Raw genomic sequence first — 20,984 nt, 5'->3', positions numbered from 1 at the left:
AGAAGTACACCCGCATTAAATGTGTAGGGGAGCACTGAAAATACTCAACCAGCAATTCACATAGGTTGAAACTTAATACCCCTGATTAAAGCTCCACCTTCCAAGATGAAAATACTCAACCAACAATTCACGTAGGTCAAAACTCAACACTTCTAATCTGGAGGATTTGAACACCCTCTTCCTTAGAGTGGAAGACAAACAAGAAAAGGCTATTGCAAAAATTATGCAGCATCATTTTAGGTTGACACCAAGACCCAGCTACAACCCAATTTCTCAATTTGCTCAGCCTCTAGGTTTAAATTGTTGAATCTTCCCACAAGTTAGTGGTGTAAAAGTGTTTGTCATTAGGTTACTTCCATCTTAAGAAGCTTCACTCTGTTCAACTTACCCACTACTAAGACTGATGCCTCCCTTCTTTTTTTTTATGAATGATAATAAATTTATTAATTCAAAAGCAGATTTAGAGTGAGTTCATACAACATCCCAGGGAGAGGCACGAGCTGCAGCCCCTCCTTGAATCTTAAAAGTAAACTAGGAAAGAAAAGCAAGAATCACAATTGAGCCCAAAACAATTCTTCCCTATTTACCCCTTGCTTAGCTAACACATCTGGCAAAGTATTTGCTGATCTCCCCACCCACTGTACAGTGACCAACATATTCCTTGTCAACCAACTAAATTCCTTCATTTCATTCTTGTAACGCCACAGCCTCTTCAGGATTTTTCAACCAACCCACCACCACTTTGGAATCCCCCTCGATTGTTAGGTGTTGTACCCCCAGCTGGTTTGCAAATTGCACCCTTGTATAGCAGCTAAAAGTTCTGCCTTGATGGAGTCCCCAATTCCCAAGGGACCTGAGTAGAGCAACAAAATCTCTCCCTTCTCATTTCTCAAAGCACCCCCCCATTCCGGATAATCCTGGATTACCCATGCTACTTCCATCAAAGTTCAACTTCAGTGAGCCTTCGGATGGAGGAGACCAGCTTGTAATTGATTTGTCCTTTAGAGATGAACACCTTGCTACTGTTGACCAATTTCTCCAAAGGTGATTAAAGGAGAATTGATGAAAGATTTCCAAGGTCTTCAGCCAAGGTATTGCCCTATTTAACACACAGTCTTTCAATTCCTGACTGCTCCTTTCCTTTTCTTGAAAAATTCTGAAATTCCTTTCTTCCCAAAGAGTCCAAATCAAGGCAGCACGAGCACATCTCCACATGATTCTCCCTATTGTTGTAGGCCAATAAAAGGTAGAATGGTTGAAGAGCATGTGAGCTTCTGCTAGTAGACTCCAACTACTCCCAAACAACGAAAGTAGTCAAGCCCAAAGGTCTGCAGAAAAGGGACAAGATACTAATAGGTGGTAACAATCCTCACCGTGAGCTCTACAGAGGATACACCAAATAGGAGATATACAGAGGAAAGGTCTTCTCTTTTGTAGGTTATCTAGAGTGTTTACTTTCCCATGGAATACTTCCCAACAAAATGCCATAATTTTTTTGGGAACTGGCTTGCACCAAATTTCTTTTGACGGAAAGGGTTGGTGAGTAGAAAGTTGAGAGATGGACTTGAAGAAAGAAGCACAAGTGAAGGTTCCTAATGTTACAACTTCTTTCATCACTCCAATTCCAATATGTCAATTATATTTCCAGCTTCATTATCAATAATGAGGCATTATATTAAAATATTATAACAAATAAAAAGATGTACACAAGTAGTATATGAACAATGGAACAATAAAGAAATCTAGATGTCAAAATCTATTTGCTTTTTTATAAGAAAAGATGACATATTTCAATAAAAATAAAGGAAAGATGTACATGAGAAGATGTACAAGGGCCTTGGCAGCAAAAAAAAAAAACAAAAGTCAAAAGCCCACTAATTAATTGGCATAGTATTTGCACTGTATAAACTGTCCCTACCCAACCCAGATTTAGCTAAGAAGTCAGCTGCTAGATTCATTTTTTCTTGAGATCCATTTGAAGGTGATTCCAAATTGGTTGTTGGATGGCTAAAAGAACCAGAGACGGAAGCCTGGCCGTACAGGGGGACTTTGAGAAGATTTAAGTGGCTGACTTCAAATATTTCAGTCACAATTCAATGGGAAAGAAGATCGGCAAATGGGCTGGCAGACCTCCTAGCTAAACAAGGAGTACACAGGAATCAGCTCTTTTGGACTCAATTGTAAGCTTTATGATGTAGTTTGGAGGCTGCACCTCACGCCTCTTAGTGGGGAATTGTATGATGTATACTTGGTTCTTTAATTAATAAAATTACCATTATCATTATCCATCAAAAAAATCTCTTGAATTTCTAGCAAAAAGCAGAGATAAAAGCAAAAACACGTAAAATAAATCTAGTGGATGAAAGCTAGGTCTTGAGTTGGTAGCATGGAGCTACTAATTTTTTTCTTCAGTAATTGAGACTTGCAGATGCACACACAAGGAAAAGATACTCCCCTATGTTAGGAATATTTGGAAAAGTACCAACTTTTAAAACCATAAGTGAAACTGACCTCAGAATAAAGAATACAAGATGCAACCAACACCCTCTGCCTCTTAGACTCTGAAATTGGCATGTTCAAAATAGATGAAAGCACACTGTACAACATAAACCCAAAATCAATTTCATCTGCACATAATGAAAAATGGAACTAACAGTCACAGAAAAAAATGAAGAGCCCCTACAAAACTGCTGAAAACATGTACTGGTATGCATTCCTAGGATGAATGTCATATGGCTTGTAACCATTCCATTAAGAGGGAAAAGTCAATAATCTCAAGAATTTAATCACCAAAAAAGTCACTAAGAAAAATAGCCAATGCAAGGCAAAAATAGCATGGAGCAAGAATTGCTTAATGTAGCTACTGCACCAAGGCTTGTAGCTTCTTTTCTTTTCCTTTTTTTTCAATAGTTAAAACCAAGTGATAATAGGATATGGATTCCATCACAAATATAAATTAATGAATTTCCAATCTAAAGAGCTTTATTAGCAAAAGAATAAACAAATAAAATTCCAAGAGCTATGCAATATATAGCAAAGCCACAACATGAGCCAGCTTGGCAACCACAAAGCAAAACAAGGGTAGTTCAACAAAAATACTGAACCAAGTCTGCCAAAAGAAACAACAATTGTTTTGGGGAGGCCAAAAGAAAAGGGATTTTTAGGGTGCTCAACGCAATATCAGAGAACTCAAACAAGGATTAGCTGATGCAAACAGAGATTTTTGGAGGTATATTTTCCAGGAGCCAAATAACCTGCTATTGAAACCACAAGAGAGGGTGAAGTGGTATGACAGGATGATGCCATGCAAGCTCCAACTGAGAGTTACAAATTGTAAGGTTGTGTGTGGTCATGATGCAGATGGTTTTTATCAATCTTAGACCAAATTTTAGAAGAATGCTAAGAGAAAAATGGAGAGGACCATGTTCATGTTAACAGTCCAACTTGTGGACAGAAATCTCAGACTTAATTTCTTCTAATCCAACCATTTGATTAGCACGAAATTTGGATATATCCTCACAAATTTGGATCAACAGGCACGATCCAGAATCATCTGATCATATTTTGTTTGAAGGGCTACCTCTTTTTATCCTCTCAACTAAATTCGGCAAGAAACCATTTTGAATCTTTTCAAACCCTTCAGCTTCCAAGGAAGTCAATTTCTACAAGTGAAGAAATAAACCAGGAAAATTTTCCGAGCATTTTAATTATAGTAATAGTGCCAAAGTTAGGAATCATCTCTTACACCCAGCCAGCCTATAAAATACATACATATTGACATACTGAATCTATAAAATATAACTAAATACTAAAGATGATATAAATTATATAAACTGTAAATACAAGATCTATCCAGTGAAAAATATTAACTAAATATTTGTGGCCTATCCAACAGGGTTGCATGTCCAATTGATGCAGAACCAGAAAGAGCCCCTGCATTTCAGGCCTAGTGGCCAAGTGTGGGCCACCAGCTGCACGCCCTTTCCCTATGCTAAGTTTAGCATGACACAGCAAACTGCCATCCCCTCAACCTGCCTACTTAGGTTATAACTTTATTTGTAATAAATAAAAAAGAAAATATTATTAATAAAAGAAAAGAGTACATCAGCAAGGATGATGATGAGTCACCACAAATTTATTGTCAATTTAAACTGTTATGAAACACATATAAACATGGCAGCCTTAAAGTAATAAGGTCTGTTCAAGCATATAACCATCACAAGTGCTCCAATAGTACAGTAACATAGTTGTGGTTGCTTTACAATGCTTTTAAGGTTACTGTACCTTGTACAATCAAAGTAGCACAGAGAGAGAGAGAGAGGGAGAAAATAGAATGGGCAATTAACTAGAAAGGGTTTGCAAGAAGTGAAAATCATCAGAATTGTGTTTCAGCATTGATGAGTTGTTATTCTGCACCAAGTTCACTTTAATCATAATTCAGGGATGAACCCCCACCCCCCTCTAAGACAGTTCTCTGGGCACTAAAAGTTAGACGATAGGGAGCTCAAATCCTCTAGACCATTGACCAAAGTAACTACTATGGTCCTATTAATACCATGTAAAGAAGGCATATATATACACACACACATATATGGGGTATTTTATCAACACAATCGTCCTGCAAGGGAACTTTAGTAAACATATCATACACAAAGAGATTACTCTGTAATTTCACGTAACTTCCTACTTACATGATATGACCAGAATAGTTACTATAAGTAATGGTCTAAGACAGTCAGGACTTGTCCATGTGTAGTTTATTTACTGAATTGCTTGCCCTTCTTCAAGGACTCCAAATGGACAAGTTATCCAACTACTCCAACTTGATGGTCGAAGTGACTGCCAGGTTGTATTATCCTGGTTTTATTCCTTAACACAAGTCACTTGGACACCAAGACATCTTGTAAGAGAGGCAAAGATTTTAGCATCTGAATTGAAATGCTCTTTTTAATGTTACCTAGATCCACAAATGATCAGGAGGATTTCTTAGCAAGAGAGGTTATTCTAATAATGGTGTTAGCTTGGGAGTCCCAGGCCCAGGTTCTACATTGCAAGAATTATGACTGATGATAAATGCTTCAGTCCCTACTTTTCTGCTTCTATGGCCAGCTTTCAGTTGCTAATTTTGTATCTGTTCTTCATGATCCTTCTCAAGGACATGAAGCTCACTCCTTTTCATGATTTAATATAAATAATCATGCAGAGTTATTGATCAAAACAAAGTAATGATTTGAAGAATTTAATGTATTAGGCCCTATAGCCTAGGATCAAAGATGTGCTCCTTAGATTGAAGGTAAGTTTAAATGAAAAGATGAAACCCACTCAATATATCTCTAGTAAGCTTCAAATGATTACCTCCACAATAGTGCTGACCGTGGCTTCCTTGTAGACAAACGAGTATTGCTATCTAATGGCATTGTATGGCTTGCTTGCCAACGTAATCCTTCTGATATGCCATCCTTAATTCTTGTATTCATAAACATACCATCTTCTCCATTGTCTTCCTCCCTCATTGAGACAAGTACCATTCGAAGCATGCATAAGAATGGCTGATCACTGTCCAATAACTGGTAAAGCGCTGTCATTCCTCCCATTCCAGTACCAGATCCTCCTCCAATTCCAAGACCACCACCAAGTCCAGATTCATCCAATAATAATGCTTGGAGCATGGTAATTGACTTCTTAATCAAAGGAAGTTCAACCCAATTTCCATTTACATCCTTTTCCAAGGCAGATTTCCAACATTCCCATCCACTGCCACCACCACCAAAGATGGTGGTTTTTGAGCAAAGGCCAAGCCCATACCACAACTGGCTCCTATACTTCCAACCTTCAGACAAATCTAGAGCACAGCTCCCATATGACACAAAGGCATACCTAACAGATTCATAAGGTTCTGCTGCTGCTGCTGCAGCAAGACGTTCCATCATTGCTGCAGAAATTTGTCCATTTGCATCAGCCATGGAAGCAAGAACCTGATTGTAAGCAAAAACATGGTAAGGCAATAAAAACTGTGTCAATATCAAACTAAATAATGATGAAAATCAAGTAAACAAGATATATCATGATGAAGAAATTTCACTGAAAAAATATCCATTTTCTCAGATAAAGGCAGTGCTACTTGAGATAGGAATAGCTATAACCTAATGCAGGTTTTTTGAGAAAATAATGAAGAGCATACTAGCTTTGTTTCAGGCCCTGAAGGTGTGGGAGACTCTACAAAGGTTGAACTAATGGCTGTTTTTTGTGGGCTACAAAAAGCAAAAGAGTTGAATTTGGAAAGAGTAATTGTTGAAGGTGACACTAAAGTGGTGATAGGGTGGCTAAGAGATGAGAAAACAGCAGTATTGAGCTACAAAGATGTGCTAAAGCAAATTAAAGGGGGAACAAGGAATATGGAGAGCAGATCCCAATGGGTACCCAGGTCAGCAAATGGTTTGTCTGACACTTTGGCCAAGCAAGGGGCAAATAGGGGGCAGTTGTTCTGGACTCAACTTTTTTTTCTTTCTTATTGGATGAGGTAAGTTTTAACCCCCCCCCCCCCCCGGTGGGGATCTGACTTTGTACATACTTTCCTGATGCCAGTGTCATCTATCAAAAAATGAAGAGAATTTAAAAACAAAAAGAAAAAAATGATGTGATCGAAGTGTCTTAGCTTTGGAGATTTTTTGGGGGTGTCCTTTAAAGGAATGGAGGAGGAAACGAAAACTCTCCTGATGGCGATTGAAAATAGATGGTTGGTAAAGACGGAAAAAGAACAGAAGGAAATCCAAAGAGTTACTTACGCTTCCTAGGGGCTTAAATGAAAATGCGGGGAGCGCAAGCAGAGCAGAAAAGCTTCAAGAAAGTAATTCCAGATGGAGACTCTCAAAATAATTTTGTGAAACATTCGTGGCCTTGGATCTGGTAGAAGAAGAGTAGTTGCAGGACGTTTCTTGAGGGAAAAGAAGGCAGATATAGTAATTCTGCAGGAACCTAAGCTCCAGAATTTGAAGTATGGGGTGGTTTGAAGTGTGTGGGGTCCTGAGCCTTGTGATTGGTTGGTAGTGCCAGAAGATAATACAGCAGGGAGAATTGCACTAATTTGGAACAGCAGCTTGTTTAAGCCAGTGGATAAGGAGTAGGTTTGTTCATTTATCAAGAAAAAGGAGGTAGGTTTGTTCTCAGTCTCAGTTAAGCTCCTCTGGTTGCAGTACAATTTGACAACTGTGGTTTCAGGGGTTTACCAGCTTGTTGACTCCTCTGTAAAATACGATTTTCAGGAGGAATTGAATACAGTAAGAAGGAAATGGGATGACCCTTGGGCTATTGGTGGAGATTTCAATTCAATCCTAAGTCAAGAAGATAAGAAGAGGTGCAGGTGTACAAATAGGGCCATGAGATAATTGGTGGATTTCATCCAGAGGTGGGAACTGCTCGATTTGCCATTAAGTGGAGCAAAGTACACTGGGTGTATAGCTAAAATTGTTCGACCTAGTGTTTTATCAGACATCAGGATAATCTGGCATCCATGATACACCCCTCCCCCACATGAACCAAAATTATGCAATGTGCACTCAATAAGCAAAACTGAACTGAGATTGTCTGATGCCTTTGGTCAGAATCATGCTTTATGCATTCAATAAGTAACATCTTACTATGAACCAACATACCAAAATTTCAACCAAAATGAAACAATGCCCAATGAATATTGTTCACATGAACCTGAAGCAGATATACATAATGTGCTCAGGATGTGATGATAATAAGAGACAGAAAGAACACATGCCACATTACAGTAGAGCAAACAATCGAAGCATAATACTAACTAAATAACAATGTGTCTAAACGGTCAAATTCCACAAATAGTAAGCTAATCCCTTAAAAACTTGTACATACATCAAGAGAAAGGCCTGCAGAATCACTTGATAATGATCTCTGAGTACTAAGAGCTTCTGAAGATTCACCAGGAGTTCTAGATAATGAATTTGAATGGCTAATAATGGGTGAAGAAGATGATGTGGAGGAGCCAGGTCCATCCACCAAGTGTGAAACAATAAATAATTGGCTTTGTAACCGCAAATGATCTTCAACTAGCATTAAAATCACTATCGCATTCTCTGCTAAAGCAACGGAAAGCTGAGTAGCATTCTCTGCTTCTGCCTTGGCATCTTTAGGTGACAAACCCTCAGCTGCAACACCAGCAGCTGCAGCTGCAATAACTTGAGTCTGCAGCAAAAGAAAAACTGGATGTAGACATCATTGTAGATATTTTCACTTATCATGTAAAGTTGCTCATAGACATTAAATTGTGTGAATTTTTTGAATCATATATAGTAAATTCCTCCTCATAAACTAATAAAACAAGAGATGTAAGTGACAAGGGTCATCAAGAAAGAACTTATTGTATTCACATGCCACAACCCAGCAACCCATAGTACAGATTAACCTATACTGCGTCCTTCTAAAGCTTGAGCCGGCAACTCAAACCAACATCATAATTAAAAGGAAGGGATGCATTAAATTGATAAAATTGTTTACTTCTCCCTAACATTTGTATGTGATCATATCCCTTTGAGTCCTTTAAAGAAGCCAAAAGCTGCACAACTATGAAACCTGAACACATGGCTCATGTGTCATGTACAACTTTCTATATCTAATATGATATTACAACTTACAACAAGCACACAATGACATTAGAAGGAGAAATAAGAATTCACACAAGTGTTAAGAGAAGCCGGTGTTGAGGAAAAAAATTCAAAAATTAAGTAGTTGCAGAAGTTAAAAAGAGTAATTAACATTAAAAGAAATTAAAAAAGGAATAGAAGGAGACTCCACAACTGGTGATCAAGTGGCTGAAGAATGAAGAGAATGCTCTATGGGTGTACAAAAATGAATTAAAGAAGTTAAAATGACTTGCAAGGGATATGGATGCGAAAGTTCAATGGGTGCAAAGAACAGCTAACAGCATGCCTGATTCCTTAGAAAAACAAGGGGTGGGAAAGGGAACAAATTTTTTGGGCTCAGTTGTAAATCTGTGAATAGTGGAGATAAGATATTTACTCTCCAATTCCAATTGTGCAGTTGCTATTGGCTTACTCTTAATTAAAGTTACAGTTGTTGATCAATAAATAAATAATGAATCTTTAATCATAAACTGCTACAAATAGAAACATACTAAACAAAGTTCGTCATACATCAAAACTAATAAAAAGACACGTACATTACAAAGTCTTAACTAAAAAGAAAAACCTACGTTTACTAAATTGCTTTTTTATCAGTGGAACAGTGAGAACAGAGACTACCTGCACCTGCAGCTCTCTGGCAGCAAAATCAAGCAATCCACCCAAGAGCCTTCTTTTGAATATAGGCAATGATTCTTCACGCCTTCAAACATAAAGACAATATACCAGACAAGGAAAATGATGAGCAAAGAATGATAGTTTTCTTAACAATAACAATGGAAAATACTCTGAAAACTTGAAAAAGAGAACCCCAATAAATCTACCACATAAAAACTACTTACGAACCAACATGGAAAACAACAACAACAAAAACAACACTAAGCTGACCAGACTGACATTGAGAAATGGCAGGTGCCAATCACAAGGGAGTCAAGACATATATAAATGGCTGAGAAAGGAGGATCTGCCTAAGAAGGAATAAAGACAGGCATCGTATTGTGAGGTAGTAGGTGTGGCAAGATGGTTCTTGGAAAGGAAGTATTATGTAAGTTGTGTTGGGAGCACTGAGAAGCATTGCATGGATATGAACAAGCATGGTTCGCAATTTTGACATTGGTGGACATTTCACCATGTAGAGATGGAGAAATTTCAGAGATATTTCGCTAAGATATTTGGAAAATTTAACAAATTAAGAAAGCATTCTAGAAACATGGAATTAGTTAATAAACCTTCAAGCATTAGAACTATAATTGCACATTTAAGGCTCAAAAATCCATAGCAAAGAACTACATAAATCAAATAAGAGAAAATTAAGACACTTTAATAGGTACCTTGATGTCCATTGCACCTTTAGAACCCAAATTCCTTACACAATTAGAGATGTATTGGGAGTTTTTTTTTTATCAATAACAACAGATTTCAATAAATAGGAATAAGCTTACAAAGTAGAGGAGCTAAAGCATCTTAACTCCCTAAGAAAGTGGGCAGGCATCCAAAAGGAAAAGAACAATTACAACCGAGCCCAGAAACCAGAATCCCTATTCACCCCTTGCCTAGCTAATCCATCAGCAAAGGAGTTTGCATTTCTCTTTATCCAAGTACACTGAACTTCCATGTTCTTGATCAGCCATTTGAATTTTCTCTTTTCATTGTTGTAGCTCCAAAGCTTAGAGGTGTCTTCTTTTAGACAGTTCACTGCAATCTCAGAATCTCCTTCTATAATCAGTTTCTTGACATTCAGGTCTTTAGCCCTTTGTACCCCCCTTCCAAAGCTGCTAACACCTCAGCCCTCAAAGAGTCTCCCACTCCAATTGGGCCAGAGAACATAGCTATTACATTCTCTTTCTCATCTCTTAGCACCCCCTCCCCCCCAATACCCAAAGGCCCTGGATTCCCCATGCTGCTGCCATCAAAATGACAAAATTTGGTTCAATAAAACCAAGAGGTGGAGGGTTCCAGGTGGGATTCGAGGTCTTCTTAACTGAGGCTGGACTTGCAATTTCCTTTTGTTTGCTTAACATATCATCCGCTGAATAATCTGTGAACAAGTCCATTGTTTTCAACCAATGTATTACCCTTATATGGATCACTTCTAGCATAGTTTCCAACCTTCTCTCCTTTTCTGAAAAAATCCTTGAGTTTCTTTCTTCCCATATAGTCCAGCAAACAGCAGCTCTCACACATCTCCACATGATCCTTGACCTTTTTGTTGGGCAGTTGAAAGAAGAGGAATTAAACAAACTTTGCACATTCATTGGGGAAATCCACCTGCACCCAAACAAAGAAGCAAACCATTCCCAAATATTTTTTTCCAAATCACAGGATATTAGTAAGTGGTAACCAAACTCACCAGCAGCTTTGCAAAGAACACACCAATGAAGAGATAAACAACTATTGGGTCTTTTTCTTTGAATCAAATCACCTGTGTTGACTCTTTCCAAGAAAGCTTCCTAATAGAAACTCCCAACCTTCGGAGGTAAAGGTTGACACCACACTTCTTTGGCGGGGAATGACAAGCCAATAGGAACTACCAGATGTATTAAGGCTTTAAAGGAGGCACAAGTAAAGGAGCCTGAAGGAGACAAAGTCCAAATCCTGCTATTTGTTTTTGTAGGCTCCAAGAAAACCCCATCAAGAATGGACATGAAAGTTAAGGTACTATCCAATTCTGTGTCCCTGAGAGCTCTTCTCAAACCCAAGTTCCATCCAAACCCAGAAGTTGAGTTAAAGTGACAACTAGTTCATTTTTGAAGGTGGAGATAGCAAAAGGGCCGGAAATTGGTCTTTCAAAGGAGAATCCCCAACCCAAACATGTTCCCAAAACTTAATGAGATTATCAAAATCAGCAATTTAAAGATGCAAAACTTTAAGAAGAATGGATTAGAATCCTTGTGAATTGGAATCAAATATTTTTTTGATAAATGAGTAAAATTTTATTTATCATAGGATTAAAACTGTTACAAGCATCCCAAGAGAGGTGTGAGGTGCGACCTCTCCCTTACGAGATATTACAATTCTCAAAACCCAGAAAAATACAATGCATCCCAATAAAGATGTTCCCTATAAGTCCCTTGTTTGGCTAGGAGATCTGCCATTGCATTTGCTGACCTGACCACCCATTGTGTTCTAGTTGTCATATTCCTCATTTGGAAGGTCCCTATAGCACCAAATGACAGAATCAGGATCCAGACCCCACCACCTTAGAATCTCTTCTATAATTAGACTATCCATACAGCAGCTAGCAACTCATCTCTAGTGAAGTGGAATTAAAATTCGGGCAATGGAAAATATCGTCATGAACAACATCATGTACATTGTAAGACTTTGGCCTGAAATCCTTCTAATAGTGGTAAGAACCCCATGGAAGCCATGGAGAAGATTAATTTACATGGATATGGAAAATGCCAAAGGTGGAATAGGCAAAATGGACATCCAAGGGGAAATGGTGGAGGAGATAGGAAGTAGAAGATCTCAATACTTGTCAAAAAAAGACAAAGGAGAAGATCTTAATAATATAAGGGAACATGATGAGATGCAGATCATGATCCAGATATTGTGAGATTGGCATCACATCACCTACACTACAAATAAGGGTGCATGGTGAGAAGCAGATCATTAACCCAGATGAGGTTGGCATCACATCACCTACAACAAACAATGAATGAGGAGAAATCATGGATGTTGCAGGGATGTGGTGACGTGGTAAAATGGCAACAATGTGAGAAAAGCAATGGAAAAAGAAGTGGCAAATGTCTTAGAGAAGATATAGCAAGATTTTCCATGGAATGGACCCAATGATGAGAAGAAACATCATTTAGTGGCATGGTCACAGGTGTGCAAAGACAGATAGAAGGGATGGGGCTTCAATCTTTTAGGTCAATGAATAGGAACTTACTTGACAAATGGAGTGATCCTATGTGAAAAAGGAACATTGTCGAGGAAGATCATTGGTAGCAAATATGGCTGTTCTTCCTTTGGGTAGGACCCTTGCCTAGGTCCCATATCTCATGGTGTAATGCATGTAAAGGAATTATTTATGGAAGGAGTTCCTCAAACATGTTGCATATAAACCTGGAGACGGGTCATATATTCTAGTTTGTCTATTTTTTTCCGAACCAGTTCCATATTGCAATAGAAAAAAAAAAAAAAAAAAACAATTCAAAGGTAAAGAATGCTATGAAGTAATGGCTGGCCGGCATGCACAGATGGCAAGGTTGGGGAGGAACATCAATGATTTATTTTGGTAATAAAATAAAATTTATCAAAAGAAAAAAAAAACTCCAGATCCCACCAATCAACCCAGAAAAACAACAAGAGTCCTAACTCTCCTCCCAATGAAAAAAATGTAAACAACACCCAAAACAAAACAAACTGACCCTAAGCAGGTAAACATCAAGACAGAAAGATTCAACATGACACCCAACCCCAATTACAGAAAAAAACAGGACCACGTAAAACCAAAACCTCTCAATGCTTCCTCTTCCTTCTAAATCTGCTGACTGCTAGAGAGGTCTCCCTAAGCCTTTTCACATCTCAACTCATAATATTTGCTTGAAAGACCCAATTGCTCACAAATCCATATAGGAGAGGAGGATGCAAGAATATGGAAACTTGAAGTAAATGGAATCTTATTGGGTGGTTGTTTTTACAACTCCCTGCTTGATTATCATCATGGTTCTTTTCCATAGAAGCTCAATTAAAATGTCTGTGTCTCTTCCAAAGTAACATTTTTCTTATGAACAACAATGCCTGACAGAATTCTTACCATTAATCACTTGATATCAAAAGGTCATGAGATGGAAAACCTATGCTGCTTATGCCAGTCAGAAATTGAAATGGTTCCACATTTACTGCATTGCAGTGCTGCATGAACTCTCCTAAATGGACATGTCCCTGTTGGACACTTATCAGATTCTGCCACCATACGGATTGTTGAGGAACAGTTATATAGAACATTTCCTTTTCTTTTCCTACCGTAAATAACATAAATGAAGAGTTAATGTACAATATGGTTAACAGCTTTCCTATAAAATGTTACTGAGGCTGCATTTGGTCAATGTACCAATGCAAATATGTTCAATGCAAAATGCAAACATGCCTGGGTTACAAAAATGCAAACTTGGTTTGGTTTTGCATTGATAAATTTTGTCTTGTGTTTTATTTTGGTGTGTACAAGCACAAATTCCAAGACTGGAATCTACCTTTTTTACATTAACCAACCATGAGTGCAAAAGATAGCTTCCATTCGCTCCCATTCTGAATGCAAATGTGTCATATAAAAAGTTTATTTTCATTTTCAGTACAAAAACATATTCTTATCAAATGCCTGAAAAACTGAATCAGAGTGCAAATTCGCTTCAGATCAGTATCTGCACTCTTACCAAAGACAACCTTAGTAATAAAGGCAATTTAGACCCCTTTTTGTATGTATATATTGTTAGAATTCAAAAATATGAATTCTATCCTTTTATATAGATATGTCTTCAAGTCCATGTTTTCCAGTCTTGTCATGTCAGACTCATGCACATGCATTGGATTCTAACTCCTGTATCCATGTCCATGCACCACTGCTTCACTGTAAGGTGACTTCCAGAGTTTGGTGTCATTTCATTGGGTAGTTATTTCAGAAGAGGCACTAGTCCATGGAACCTACTTCCTTTTGTTTTGTGCTGGTGTGTTTGGAGGAGGAAAAGTAGGATTTTATTTTTTATCAATAACTGCAAATTTCATTGGTCAAAGAAGAGAAAGAAAATACAAGTGCAATTGGAAATAAAACAGCTTATCTCCAAATCCAAAGAAAACTACAACTTAGCCCAAAACATTTGATTTCTCCCAACCCCTTGTTTTGCCAAAGCATTAGTCATGTGGTTAGCCATCCTTTGGACACAAATCTAATATTCACAACCCTAGATATCCATTTAATCATCTTTAACTCATTTTTGTACATCAAAAGGTCATTCCCTTTGTTTTGAAACCACCTAACCACCAATTGAGAATCTCCTTCTCTAATCAACTTACACACATCTAGCTCCTTTGTTTTGATTACCCCTTCCACAGCTGTCAATATTTCAGCCCTCAAAAAGTCCCCAATGCCAATTGGGCCTGAAAAGAGAGCCTTCACCTGACCTAAATCATTCCTAAACACACCTACATCTGAGAGTCTTGGAAGTCTTGATTGATGATTCAATGTGGTCGTTTTAAATGTATTTTGTGGTTTTGCATTTGACAACTTCAGAAATCATAGGGAGGATCTACTTTTCAATGCTAACAAAATGGGGGAGGGGGGGTGAACCTTTGTATATCAGGGTAACAGTTCTAGCCCATTAACCATTCTCTCTTGTCTTTTGCAGGGCTCTCCCATTTAATGTAATTTGCTACTGGATACTTCCACAAATCCTGAATAAGCAAGATAAATATTCTCAAACCACCATCTTGAATCATAGTAAAAGACACCTATTACAGGATTCCAAAAAAGTGCAACTCTTAGATACAAGAAAGTTGAATGAACCTAAAATTTTAAACAACAAAGGTAGTAGAAGAAAAATTGTTAGAACAAAATGAAAAAGAAAAAAAAAATAAAGAGAACAGCTTCCTCCACCTGCAAAACAGAAATTAGTAGGTTTTGTAATGCTACATAGACACAGAAAAGACAAAGAGCCAAAATAAAGATAAACCCAAAATAAATTATACCTATTACCGATTCATATCCTGTATGCAAATCAAGCACAACAAGCCAAAATATCAAGGCATTTGAACCGTTTTTTACTATAAAAACGGATACTACTGTGAGTGGATTTTTTTTAACTTCTGTGATTGGATTGTGACTCATGAAACATTGATCATTATTCTAAGTTTTGTAGCACAACAGAAACCAGATTTTCTTTGGATTTTCTCCTCCACATATTTATAGTCTTCATTCTCATCACTGGCATTGATGGATATGATGAAGATAGTGAACTTTTGTGAAAAAAAAAAAAATCATATGATCATTTAAATCTACAGTGAAAGTTAACATAAATTATAATGCTTAACAATGCTACATACCTGGTACGTAGGTCTCCTGTGCTAGAACCACCAACCATAGATAGCCACTCTGCACAATGAATTGTAGCTTCAATATCCTGTGAAAAAAAAAGGTGTCCAAATAAAAAAAATGAGATTTATAAACATGGAGGAGAATTTCATATTTAATAATTTCCTACATTGTAGCCAAGTCAGAATATGAGTAAAATAAAGCATACATTTTCTTGGCTCAGACTTAGCCTTAAATAGAATGCCAGAAAATAGCATATACAGTAAACACTCTTAATCAGGAAAAAACAAATATCAGTTTGATAGAGTACTAGGCAATTTATAGAGAAAACTAGGTTTTTCTTCAGGTCAAGTAACTCTAAGTTGTACATAAAGCAACCAAATAATGGAATAATTTTAAAAGGGAAAAGAAAACAGAAGGTATTTAGAGAACCTGTGTGATCATAGGCTGCTGATAAGGGCCTATTTTTTGGGAAAAACACATCACTTTTGGACTTGGCAGCAATACAAAGGTTTTCCTTAGACTAGGCTTGCCAATCAAGTCAAGTAAACCCAACCATTTTGCAGCACAAAGATTCCACAGATAACATTCTAAAGATAAAAGGGTAAGAAGTTATAAAGCGTCCACTATCATAACAATTGTTCCATTATAACTATTAACAGTGATGAGCAATCAACATGCAGAACTGCAGCCCCATGTCTTAAGCTTTGTGAAAGAGTGCAAATACAAACAATGATTATAGCAGCACTCAAGCAACTCAGTTCAACAAAACCTTATTCCAACTACTTGGAGTTGGCTATTACAAACAATCCGAACAAACACATGAAAATCCAATGGACCCTAAAGGGCATGCACATCATCTAGAGTAACAAAATGAGAAAGAAAGATAACACAAAACTGATATAGATTTAAAAAGGCTCACCAACCTTCCAGCCATCCTTCTGTCGCATTGAATGCTCTAACATGATAATTAGGAAATTGTGTACGAGATCTTCTATGTCTCCAATGTTCACCCCAGTTGATAATTTGCTTGAACCCATCTGTAATTAAAAAAAAAAAAAAAGAAAAGAAAGAGTATGAGGGAGATATGAGCCTTGGGTCTTGGGAAAGAGTATCATCTTAAGAATTCAGTGGGTGGGAACCTAGAAGTGCTAATACAATGGCAGCATGGTTTAAATGTCGCGAAATGTCGCTAATGTCGCCCGACATATGTCGATGTCAAGGCTCACCGACATGAAAATGGATGGTAATATAAAAATTACATTATTTCGGTTGACATTTCCTATATTTCGGAAATGTTGACCAAATCGGTCCAAATAACCAAAAAAAGACAGTTTTTCCTATTATGCCGATAGGATGTCGACTAATGTACATTAATAATATAATATATTAATATAATACAGTATATTAATATAAATTATTCCATTAATAATTTCTATTTAATATTTCAAATAAAATATTTATAAAAAATAATTAAGAAAATATAAAAACAAAAGAATAAATTAGTTACTTTATAATATAAAGCATAAAATATTTTTCAAGTAATAAAATATTAACTAGTTAGTATTTATTAAAATCAAAAAATGTTTATTAAATTTTATAATAAATCATATTCTACATTTAATATAAAAAATCAGAATAAATTTATTAAATTTTATACTAAATCATAATTTATTATAAATTTAGTATTAAAAATCATAATAAATTCATTAAGTTTTATAAGAAATCAGAATTTATCAAAATCTTAATACTACTAAAAGGAGAATCAGTTTATTAAATTTATAATAAAACATAATGTATTATAACTTTAATATTTAAAAATCAGAATAAATGCATTTCTATTTACTAGTGTGAAATAAATATATTAGAATTTATAATAAATCAGAATTAAAAACAAGAAAAGAAAATCAGATAACCTTGTAAAAACGTCAAAATGCATAATAAATCAGTAAATCGTTATTTACTAATTTGTTAGTGATCTTAGTTTCTTAGCTTTATGTCTTGGTTGGGAATAAGATAATAGTCTAGAAATATGTATTGATGCTTCTTTTATCATTTTACAAAATATCATTGCATATTTCCACATATTTCATAATATTTCCACAATGTCTCTAATTTTTACAATATTTCCCCTCAACATTTCTGACATTTCCGACATATGTCCTATATTTTGGTAAGCGACATTTCCATCGACATTTTAAACCTTGAATGGCAGACAACTTAGAGAAGAAGAAAGTGAACAAACAAAAGCTCTTTAGGGGTACAAATGGGATGCTCAATGCAAGTCTAGATAGCTAGACGAAGAATTGGTATTGAGATCAAGGCAGCAATGCTGACCTTGATATGGGGTGCTTGGCACTTATTGTAAATATCAATTCTTCATAATCAATAAAATTTCTTTTATCAATCAGGAAAAAAATACTGTACCTCATAATTAGAAATAAGAACCTCCAAAAGCCACTCAGGCCATTCCTCCATTTTAGTAAGACTTATTCTATTTTCTGGGTGACTGCAAGCCAAAAACAGAAGATCCTGAAATCATAAAGAAAAGAATAGTTCAGAAACTAGAGTTTTTAGAAATATTATAACGCTTTTTGGAAAGTGGCAACCAAAAAAATGGAACAATGTACATGGAAAAGAACCATAATGAAACAAGCATCTTTGAGTATCCAAAAACACTTTAAATTTTCAAGTGCCCATCACTCACAGATGCCTAGCACTTTTTTTCTTTTTTTTGAAAAGGTAAGATAAGATTGTATTAAGCAAAAAAAAAAAAAAAGAATACAAGTGTGACTGCTCACTGTATAACAAAATTCTGTACATATGAACGTCTTCCTTTCACCCCCTTCCCAAAAAACAGATAACAGCCAACAAAGAAGAAGAATAAACATCCTGTCCAAATAGCGGATTGACGCATAGCCATCCCCTAAGAGTTTCCACTATCATATTAATCAGCTGCCCTTCTTGAAAGAATTTCTGCTCAAAAATCCTTCTATTTCTTTCACCCCAAATAACCCACAGAACAGCCAGAGGTAAAGCTGACCAAAGTATCTTCCCTTTCTTGCACATTTCCCAACTTTCCAAACTTTTAAGAATAGATTTGAGTGAACTACGCATGCAACTCTGATAGGAATTAGGAGATTACCTTGCAGAAGTGATACCAAATACCAAGAGAGAACTCACAAAGCATAAACAAATGATTGGAAGTTTCCACCTCCTTGTTACATAAAACGCATACAGTCTGGAAGGCTCTTGCCTATACTAGTTAGCATATCCTTAGAGAGGTATTTTTCTTCAGCAGCAATTAGGGCTGTCAATCCATCGGGTCTACCCAATGGATCCGAACAGGCCAAACCGGTTATAATGGTTTTGGTTCCATGATTTTGTCCCTATTAATAATTGGGTTGGTTCTGGTTCTTGCCTGTCCTGAACCGATTCAGACCCGGAACCAATTATTTTATTAAGTATATATTTTTTTTAATTTCTTATAATTTTTATCATATTTTACGTACAAAATGGTAAATTTGATAGAAAATAAATAAGATAATATTAGTTAAAAATGTTTAATTTATTAACATATAAAATAATTTAGCATTTTTCTATCATTTTTATTAAGGTAATATTATCAAATTTTAAATTTTAAGTTATTATTTAAATAAACAACTATAGTTTTCAGAATAATCGCGCCTATCGGGTCCAGATCTGACTATTAACCGGGACGGTTCTGGATCTATGATTTTGTCCCGATTAATAATCAGTTTGGGATTGGTTCTACCTGGACCCAACCCATTGACAGCCCTAGCAGTAACCAAGAAAAAAATTTCACTTTGGAAGGAGCAATCCCCCTCCACATTATTTCACTTGGGAAGGAGCTGTCTAGCACTTAATAAATTGACCAGCATAACCTCCACTTTTGGAACTTTGAGGCTTTTCTAAGCAGAGCCATCATCATTGAACAAGGAAAAATAGCATTCAATCAAAACGATATCCCAAAAAGTTCATACTTTTCCAATAAACAATACCCAAACCCAGATCTTCCCTTCCCAACTTGTGAAAATACAACTTCATCTAATATATGATCATGTAGAAAGTCAAGAATACATATGCTAGCCTTTCCCTGCTCCTTTATTTTCCAATCCTTCATTTTATTAAGTCATGAACTCCTAAAATTAACATAATAACTCATTGAGAATAAATTAAATGAATATTTCAGAAATATTGTCTGCCTTCACAAGCAACCCAATATAAATTGAACTGTTTAAGTGGATTATTTTCTGAAGAAAGTAATTACAATTTCATTAACCAAAAAGAAGAGTACATGAAAGGATGTATACAAAATCACAGATGCCTTCCTCAAAGCCAAAAAAACAATTATACAAGGCATAGAGCTACAACTTTTTTTTATCAATAACTGGTAAAGTGATTAAGAAATAAAACAAAATACAATAAGGTACATAGGGAGAGGTAAACACTCTTAACTCCCCCTTAGACAGAAATCAATTACAACAAAGCCCAAAATAAATTTCCCCTTCCCACCCCTTTTCACACAGCCTGGCTAACTCAACATCAACTGAATTCAGCTCTCTAGAGATCACCTCAATGTAGTAATGGGCACATGACAGATGGGAGGGAAACTTCGATAGACAATAAGATTTGTCTATCTTCTTCTTCAACAAGCTCCTCTCGGTTTTTCATCTCAAGTGGTGGTATACAATCAAACAGTTCCCTACAATGGGTTCCAGCTAAAAAACTGAACCGACTCTCGTCTGATAGGAGAAACCCTAGATTGGTAAAGCGCAGTGAACTTGAGAATCAAGACGATGAAAAGTGGTCCAATAAAGAGATCAGTGATGATTCAGATATGGACGACACCTTGAGTTTGAGAAGTTTTGGCCCGCAACAAAAGGTGAATATGATGGACAAAGAAAGCTTCAACACAGAAATTTTATTTCTAGAAGATGATGGAAAAGTCATTGATGGTGAGAAAAGGGAGGAACATAGGTCTGAAGCAACATGTTATGATGCTGAGCAGACTACACCCTCCTTCACCGAGGGGTTGATCCTACCTCTCAGTTTCGTCAGGCGATTAGTACAGGGGAACAGGATTCCTTTAGAATAGATGAAGAAAGGCCAGAAAGAAAGATACAAAGGCAGGCTTCTCACGTAGTTAGATTAGAAGAAGGTGTTGCCTTGTCCATACCCATTTCGCAGCAAAATCCTGATAGGGGAAAGGTCATGGACTCCGTTGTTGACTCTCAATCTCAAAATCCTATCTATCCTTACCTGGC

At 36.5% G+C, this 20,984-nt stretch overlaps 1 protein-coding gene across 5 annotated transcripts in view; it reads right to left on the bottom strand.

The window, feature by feature from the left end:
- Nucleotides 1–20,984, bottom strand: part of LOC104608371 (BEACH domain-containing protein C2-like) — a 124,453-nt gene that overhangs the window by 53,759 nt on the left and 49,710 nt on the right. For all 5 annotated transcript variants that reach the window (XM_010274332.3, XM_088890206.1, XM_088890208.1 and 2 more), the window contains exons 7-13: nt 18,124–18,228; nt 16,623–16,736; nt 15,708–15,784; nt 9,285–9,366; nt 7,879–8,208; nt 5,356–5,975; nt 2,512–2,596 (exon numbers count right to left, since the gene is read on the bottom strand). In XM_010274332.3, the coding sequence (XP_010272634.1) occupies nt 2,512–2,596; nt 5,356–5,975; nt 7,879–8,208; nt 9,285–9,366; nt 15,708–15,784; nt 16,623–16,736; nt 18,124–18,228 (1,413 nt within the window). The remainder of the gene's footprint in view (nt 1–2,511; nt 2,597–5,355; nt 5,976–7,878; nt 8,209–9,284; nt 9,367–15,707; nt 15,785–16,622; nt 16,737–18,123; nt 18,229–20,984) is intronic.

This window comes from Nelumbo nucifera, chromosome 6, assembly GCF_055504915.1.
Source record: "Nelumbo nucifera cultivar China Antique chromosome 6, China Antique-T2T, whole genome shotgun sequence".
NCBI classification, from domain to species: domain Eukaryota; kingdom Viridiplantae; phylum Streptophyta; class Magnoliopsida; order Proteales; family Nelumbonaceae; genus Nelumbo; species Nelumbo nucifera.
Note: the sequence above shows the minus strand (reverse complement) of the source record. Positions and strands in the feature narration are given on the sequence as shown.